This window comes from Balaenoptera acutorostrata, chromosome 1, assembly GCF_949987535.1.
Source record: "Balaenoptera acutorostrata chromosome 1, mBalAcu1.1, whole genome shotgun sequence".
Taxonomy (NCBI): domain Eukaryota; kingdom Metazoa; phylum Chordata; class Mammalia; order Artiodactyla; family Balaenopteridae; genus Balaenoptera; species Balaenoptera acutorostrata.
The window spans coordinates 32,323,533-32,331,822 of record NC_080064.1 but is presented as its reverse complement, the minus strand read 5'-3'; the positions used below and the strand labels follow the sequence as shown (position 1 = coordinate 32,331,822).

Genomic DNA, 8,290 nt, shown 5'->3' with positions numbered 1-8,290 from the left:
AGAGGAAGTGGGGACGGGCGATCTGTGAGTGGAATCCTGGAACTCCTGAACTGGATGGGAACTGACATGGGGAAGGTTTCTTGGAGAAAGCTGTGTCAAACAAGGGCTTCCCCAGCCATCTGGCAACTCCGTGACCTTGGGCAAGTTACTGAACCTCTCTCAGGCTGTCTCTCATCTGCCAGTAAGGCTCACGATTGTAGGACTGTGATGGGAATTACATGAGAATGTACACAGAGCACTTAGCACAGTGACTGGCACACGGGAAGCACTCAATACATGTTAGCTATTGTTACTCAAAGCCCCAGAACCTGCCCTCCTCTATCCTAGCAGACACCAAGTTTGCATTACTTATTTAGCACTTGTATCACAGAACTGCAGTTTTAACCCCTTTCCTGCCATCTCTATATTTCCCACATGGTCTTGCACACAGGTGTTCACTGAATGGAAATACACTTCCTGCAGATTGCACCACTAGCTGAGCTTTGTTGCAAAGACTGAGGGAAAACCTGAATTAGTTGGTAAGAAAAACAAGTGACCATGGTCCAGACTTTGAGAAGATGGAGGTCAAGCTCCTTTCAGCATGCTTCTGCAGCCAGGAGGCCTAGAGGGGGAAGCAGATTTGGGTGAAAACACCATCCTACAAAGTTCTGGCAGCCTGAAGTTATTCAATTCCATGGAGAATACAGTAAGCACTTCCTCCAGAATCCATCAGGCTGCACATTCCTTTTAATCTGGATATTTGGCTTCAAACAGCTTTGGCAAACATATGTCCATCTTACCAAATTCCCCTATCACAAGGGGAGTATGGCCTAATGATCAAGGACACAGGCGGCTGATGTTCAACAACCCCTCTTCCCTCTCAAGTTCTCTAGTTATTTCTTAGTCTAATTCCTGTCATCAGAATTAGTTAATATTTGGCTGTTCTAAATATTATAAAGCCAACCAGGGACAGGAGGGAAGAGAACTGCCTGACTTGGACAGGGAGCCCAGGACTAGATTCGAGGTCCTCTTCTGCCATTTATTCATTGTGTGATCTCAGGCAGATCACTTTCTCACCCACTTTCCCATTCGTTTCTCCTTCTATAAAACAAAGGAGGTAAGATTTGAGGACCAATTTTGTTTCTACCTCTGAAATTCTATTCTACCATTTAACCAGAAATATCAGCATACTGTGGGAAACTGGCCCCATTTTCTCAAAACCCAGGATCTGTGATTTCTAAAACAAAAATCTTCTTACATACTGGTTATTTGTTTAATCACGTAAGTGGGCCAGATAGCCCTACAGATTTACATTAACAACAGTCTGATTCTTTGTGCCCTTGTTAAATAAAATTAATGAGGATAAAATATATAAGAAAAAAATCTATTAATGAGCTCCATAATTTATCCATCAAGATATTTGGATTTGAATAATGCACTGAAGTACCTAAAAGAGTAATATGTTATACATAAGGTAATGGTTCAGAAGTAAAGCAGGAAATACAAAATATTTGTTACTGCAAGCAATTTTAATACAAAAGTGTGTCTTGTTTTTAAACAGTTCATTGGTAGAGCTTCAGTTTCTGCCTCAATTAAAATCAATTGAGATAATCACACAGCAACGTGGTCGGAGCTGAAGAGGAACAGCAGCTAAAAACCAGGAGCCCCAGACAGCCCCTCTTCATGATCACTTGGTCAGCTGACTTTATTACGCACAAAAAAAAAGACGGAAGCAAACGGGACTTCTTAACAAGTGTGCTGGTGAACTCCTTTAAAGGACGAGCGAGTGTTTGTTTTATGTCCACATTTTCAGAATAGGCTTGTGGAATTCATTCCTCAGTTTGTGGGAAGTTGATCGACCATTTTAAATAAATAGCAAAAAATGCAGATAAACAAATCTGTAATTCATGATGCCACCAAGAAGTCTCCCCTTGCCGACGGCCTGGGTCCCGGTGAGCACAGGAGTTATTGGTGGCCGGGTTGGATAGGAAGTTATAAACCAGGACTCTTAAAAACCCCAATGTTCTCACATTTTCTGAACAGTTACATTTACCCCTGAATTCTAGCAGCTATTTGTCCTTTAAACACCTAGTACTGTAACAGTATTCAAAGACAGTATTGCAATGAACTCCTTTTGCTGTACCATGTGCAAACATTACCTAGATGCGGTTCCCTCTCTTCAGCTAAAATTACACGACATTAAAAACAATGGAAAAAGCAGTCAGAAGTGCCCTCCCCTCAGTTCTTGCTAATTGAGGTGTCCGTGATTTACAAAAAAGAGTTCCTTAAACACTGCAGGATTCTTATTTTTTTTTAATATAATTTATCTTGCTGAGACAGCAAGTCAAGTTTATAAAGAAGATGCATTTAGGAATAATCCTAAAAGATAAAGCAGGTTTACAACCCTGCACCGCACAGAAACCCTACTTTAGAGGCTTTTAAAAATTTTAATACACATTTGCATCTTGATCTTTTCGCTTATTTTTCTCAAATATTTCATTTCTGGGCCCCATCCATTACAGGGTTACCAGGAGGCAAATTTTATCTACATAAATATTCACATGAAAATAGTAACTTACAAAAAGAAAAAAAATAAGGCAGCTTCATAACACAATTATTCTTTTACACTTTTAACAATATAACTTCTCCCATTCAGAATAAATATACACCCAATGTGTGGAGCAGGATTCAAAGTGGATAGAGGCTTGGGGGTGCTTGTGCAGTGTTACCGCTTGGGACCTGGAGTCCTGGGGGAGGCAGTGGTGGTCTTCTTAGACATGGTGGGGATTTTGGAAGGCTTACTTAGCCCTCTCCTCGAGCTGCCCTGGCCCCCTGCGGCACTGCTCTCTGAAGTGTCTGAACAAGCAGACTGCGTCTCTAAAAGGTCAAAGTCAGAGGCATCGCTTCCTCGCCGGCTGCTGGCTCGACTCCCGGCCCGACTCCCAGCTCGACTCCCAGGGCGACTGGCTGACTTTTTAGGGTCTGGAATTTAAGAATAAAGCCACAGACTTAATAGAGACAGCATTGGAGTGGGGGTGGGGCTGGGTGGGGGAACAAGTTACCAGAGGCCGGGGTTCTTTTTTTTTATTTTAAAAAATTTTTTATTAGAGTATAGCTGATTTACAATGTTGTGTTAATTTCTGCTGTACAGCATCTCCTATTACTTATTAATTTTTTTAAACATCTTTATTGGAGTATAGTTGCTTCACAATGCTGTGCTAGTTTCTGTTGTACAATAAAGTGAATCAGCCATATGCATACATATATCCCCATATCCCCTCCCTCTTGCGTCTCCCTCCCACCCTCCCTAACCCACCCCTCTAGGTGGTCACAAGAGGCCGGGGTTCTCATCCTAATACCACCTGATATGCTGTGTGACCTTGGGCAAACCACAGCCTTTCTGAACCCCGGTCCTCTCACCTACACAGAAGTTGCTGAAACCCTTTCTGGCTTTGTGCTTCTACTTGAGAAGCGTCCTGAGGATTAGAAACCAGCTTCTATCAGCAGCACTGTTATCTCACACGCCCCCACGGTGGAGTCGAGCAGGGCTGTCCCATGGCCTCGGCACAGAGGAGAGAGCCTGCTAGTTGCATGGGCAGACTGAGAATGGGGGCGAAGGGATGGCAAACAGAGAGCAGGAAATGGAAGCCAAATCCCTAGGCTCGCAAAAGGAACATCAACAGGCGAGCAGATGTAATCTTTCCCTGACTTTCTCAGCTCCCCAGCAGCGATAATAAATATGGGGTGTCGGAAAAATTACTAGCAAACTGCCAGGTCCAATACTGGACGGGCTTCTGAGGAAGGCCCCGCTTCAGGAGGCCCTTTTTTCCTCTACTTTCTCTCAAATACTATCATTTCTGATCAAGAACAGGTGGTCTGGCTTTGGCTGTGAGAGCATCTGCTCTCAGAAGGCAAGGTTCGAGCTACTTGTACCGATAGGAGAAGAAGTCAAGGTTGGCAGGCAATCTGCAGGGCTGTCTTTCGGCATCTCACCTCAGTGCTACTCTCATTATTTGCTCCTTGGGGAGCAGTGAAGCATTGCTGAGAGGCTGCTGTTTCCAAATTCCTAGCCTGGCCACTCCCCTCACCCTCATCTTGCTGCAGAAGTGCTGGGGCAGGTACTTACCTGCCCGATTAGTTTTGGCACCTGTGGAGGCTGGGGAAGAACTATTGCTAGTATCGCCAGCAAGCGATGTTCGACTCGAATGAAAAGTTGGTGTTGGTCGTTTCAACTTGCTACCTGTTGATGGAATAATCTTAAAAAATAAAAAATAAAAAGGTCATATTTACTTGGTGTAATCTTTGGTAGAAATTCCACTTTAAAAGGTCTACTTAAGCCCTCCTTATGTCTAATCAATTGAAAAGCCAATTAAAAGTCCAGGAAAACAAAGATTTATTTTGAAAATGTCCTAGGTCATGTATTTTTTTTTTTAATATTTTAGTGAATTTTATTCTAAAGGTCATGTATTTTGAGGATTCCCAAAATAAAGATTTCATGTCCCAATTAAAAGTTTTAAAATGTCTTCCAATACCTTTTATCTTACGGACAAATTTCTACTAAAAAAAAAAAAAATCCTCAAATGGTAAGATTATAGTAGTTATAACAAACAGAAACATGGTAAATGAGTAAAGGAAAAAAATCCAAATACTCCCAAGTATCAAAGTTTTGGGGTTAGAAATGTGACATATGAGTTCTAACCCCAAATATTTAACATGGAGATCCAAATATTACTCCAATCCCTACTAGATAGATGCAGTAACTTCAGTCAAGTAAAGATCTATTTCCTCACTGGCAGAATGCAGATTAAATTACTTGACTTGATCAAATAAATGATTAGGAGAAGCACGCAAGAGTGGGGCTGTGATGTCAGGCACAAGGCTCTGAACAAGGGGCCAGAAGAACTGAGCTTGGATCTGGGCTCTTGGCTTATCTAAATTGGCATGTGTACCTTCACTTCTCCCTCTGGAAACCAGGGAAGGGTCCTGCCTTTCAGCCCCCATCCCTACCACACTCCCTCTCGTTCAGTCCACCGCAGCAACCGGCCTCCTGGCTGTTCCTCCTGTAACAGCCCAGGAAAGTTCCCTGTTTGTTGCCTGAATCTCTTGCATTAAAGCAGAAACTCCATAAAAGCAGGGACTTTGTTTTGTTCCCTGTCACACCCTTGGCACCTAATACCACGTCTGGCACAGACGAGGGGCTCAATAAAAACTTGTTGAGTGAATAAGTCATGTGTGGAAGCACTTCCTAAACTGGAGAAGAGCTGGAAAGATGTACATAATCATTACTGCTGCTGATAGGAGCTCCATTTCCCATTGGAGTGTATTTTTTTTTAAAGATTTAATTTGGAGAAAGAGTATTTTAAATCTGTTTTAAGTATCACTCATGCCACGGCATGCTATTCCAATTTTTCTTTGAAATCAATCATGTAAATTGTTTTCCAGGACTTTTAAGATGTTTATACAAAGAGAAGAGTAAAGCAACCCATTGCATGGTGTTTCTTATATCTTTATAAAGAAAGAGCAAAAGCGACAGAGAGGGATTAACATTCCAGCACAAACCCTCCTGGCCCACACAGGAGGAAGAGCACCAGTTTCAGAAGCTACTGCTGCTGGGAAGACGTGGCGCCAGAGATGCCGGGCTGGGCGTCCGCGTCAGGACACAGCCCGCAGAACACCAGCAGGTAAGGAAAGATGAAACCTCGAAATGAAATGAAACCAAAGGTAAAACCTTAAGACAAAACAAAAATGCTCATCTATCAGAATCCTATGAGAATTGGCACTTCATAATTAAAACACTAAAAATTTTAGAACTTTTGAGACTTTCGTGAAACTGGAGCCATTAAAGAAGAAAAGCAGGGTGAGCAGGTTGAGTCGGGTTTTAGTGTCAGTGGGTCCCCAGATCATGTTCTAAGCCAGATGTATTTCTGAATTGGAGTTTTAGCTTGGAGTGGGATGAATCCCAAAGCAGCAAGTCCATTCGTGGGCATTGGCTTCTTGTACCTCCTGCTTCTATTGGCTGAAGCTTTGCGTGACTAAAGGCAACGCTACCTTTTGCGGCACAAGAACCCAATGTTTCCCAGCAGGAGCTAGAATGCAAATTGTAGCGCTATCACACAAGCCTCTAGTCCACATTTTATTTCTGAAACACTGCTCTTCCAACAGTACTTGGGCATTTTAATGACTGTACTTGAACATGCTTAATTGCTGGCATGTGTATTCAAATCAAGGCCATAGAAACCCAAGTGCCTAGGCCAAGGAATTCAGAAGCTAAAACCTGAGCCTCAGAGCAGTGTTCACTGATACTGTGTTTGGCTGAAGGAGAGGGCAGCACCCACAGCCGGACCACTGTGGCAATACCACCACCCCGGGGATGTGGCTCGGGCGGGGGGCGGGGGCACCAGCCACTCTTCTGTCCTAAGCAAAGATAGAACACTGTTGAACATGCACCGTCGTTGAATTTCAAGTGTTCATAACTCGTCTGTGTCAGATATGACGTTTGGAGGCTCCAAGAGGCCTGATTATAAACAATATCAATAAACAGATCACCACAGATGACCACTGTTTCTCACCCTGAACAAATAATCATTCTAAAGACTGTTAGGAAGTTGTTAAACAATCCAGTCTTAGGCATCTCTTATTTATCTCCAATTTTGGTGAATCCGAGTTAGAAACCCCTGAAAAACACTGGACGAGATGAATCAGCTGTGAGAGCAAGCACCACAGAGATGGAAAAGAGCACGGACTCGTGTCAGGAAGAAGAGCTGGTCAAGTCCTCAGCATGAGCGAGGGCCCGGTCTTGACTGTGTCCTTAGTCAGCAAAGCCATACTCTACCTCGGGGCTGGACAGCTGGAGGTCAGGATAGAGGCTGTCCCTGACAGGGGTGCCAGCTCTACTGTTTACCAACCAGGGTTTGTCGTAACAGCGAGAGAACTGAAGTGGAGTCTGTGAAACGGAAATCCAAAGGGAAGGACGGGAATAATTGAAAGTGGAACAGAAAGGGAGCAAATTGGGAACATAAAAAAAAAAAAATAAACAGAAGACACTAAATTTTAAAGAAATAGAAGACAAAATAAAATGCGCATCCGTCCAACAGGATGAAAGGGACCAGGCAGAAAGGCAACAGCATTCTTCATCCATCACCCGTCGTAACAACAAACTTCTCTGTTAGCTCCAGCAGCACAGATAGTGCCTGGATTTTCAAGATTAGTAACTGGATGGGCTCAAACTCAAAATGGGAATATGTGGAAAAGAAGCGCTTTGGACTTAACAACCCGAGTTCCTATTTAATAATGTCCTCTTCAGTCATGTTAAAGGTCCGGATCCGTGTACCACTAGGGCCTGGCCAGCCTGGTCTGCATGTCTTCAAGTGCCTCTCCTCACTGGGGTCTTTCAGAGGCTACACTGAACAATGGACATCTGCAAAGCTGGGAGCGGGGAAGGAGGTCACGCTGCAGGTTGTACGTACCTTGGTGCCACTGGCTGGGGTGGCTGGAGAAGACGGCATGGACGTACAGCTGTGGTTACTCTGACTAGCACTTGAGCTGGAGCGGGTAGGGGAGGCTGCCCGGGAAGACGGTTTGGACCTTCGGCCCCGTGATCGGAAAGGGGTCATTCCCTGGGATGCCCCCTCAGGCAGGATGAATTTCTCTCTAAGTTCGATGTTGGTTCTACCTCGTGCTAAAAAGGGAATAAACACACACATACAATAACAGTTAACCTTGAAAAAATATATCTTTGATGGTCATACAGATGCTTGACCCCATGATAGCAGTTATATAATTTATAGGTTTAGTACCATCTCTGGATTCTTTTAGAATAGGGATAAATTCATGATTTATCAGCCTTGTCATGATTCTTACCCACAGCAGACACACTAACTAATAAGCCCCTTGGTTTGCTGTAATAAAGAAGTCTTTGTGTAGAAAGCACCATCCCATGCTGTGGTCACGATCTTGCCTTGCCACTGTCCCCTGGGGTCAAGAGAAAGCAGATGAAGCAGTTCACAAACCTCTGAGGTTAAATCAAAACCCCTCTTTTCTCTCTCATAGTACATGTGTACTTTTTGCTCAACTGTTGCATGATACACGGTAATGAAATAGTAGAGAAAAACAGATCATTGAAATTGACGTCACCTAGACTCTTCTATTTGAATTCAGTCGATAATAATATTAAAGAAAGGGGTCCAGGAACTCAGGACAGTAAAAAGATCCGGACTAAATCATTAAGAAGTAAACATGTGGGAGGAGAGAGAGAGATCAAGACCATGCACAAAACCTGCCAGTGAGAAACCGTTAAGTCAAAAGCTGAAAG

The 8,290-nt window shown here is 43.4% G+C and overlaps 1 protein-coding gene across 4 annotated transcripts in view; it reads right to left on the bottom strand.

Annotated features, from left to right (window-relative positions):
* Positions 1–1,489: 1,489 nt before the first annotated feature.
* The window catches only part of MACF1 (microtubule actin crosslinking factor 1), a 329,628-nt gene continuing 322,827 nt past the window's right edge, over positions 1,490–8,290 (bottom strand). For 3 of the 4 annotated variants that reach the window (XM_057535030.1, XM_057535517.1, XM_057534539.1), the window contains exons 98-101: positions 7,446–7,657; positions 6,812–6,922; positions 4,106–4,235; positions 1,490–2,961 (exon numbers count right to left, since the gene is read on the bottom strand). In XM_057535030.1, coding sequence (XP_057391013.1) covers positions 2,705–2,961; positions 4,106–4,235; positions 6,812–6,922; positions 7,446–7,657 — 710 coding nt within the window. In that variant the 3' untranslated portion in view covers positions 1,490–2,704. The remainder of the gene's footprint in view (positions 2,962–4,105; positions 4,236–6,811; positions 6,923–7,445; positions 7,658–8,290) is intronic. The other variant, XM_057536092.1, reaches the window with a different exon arrangement.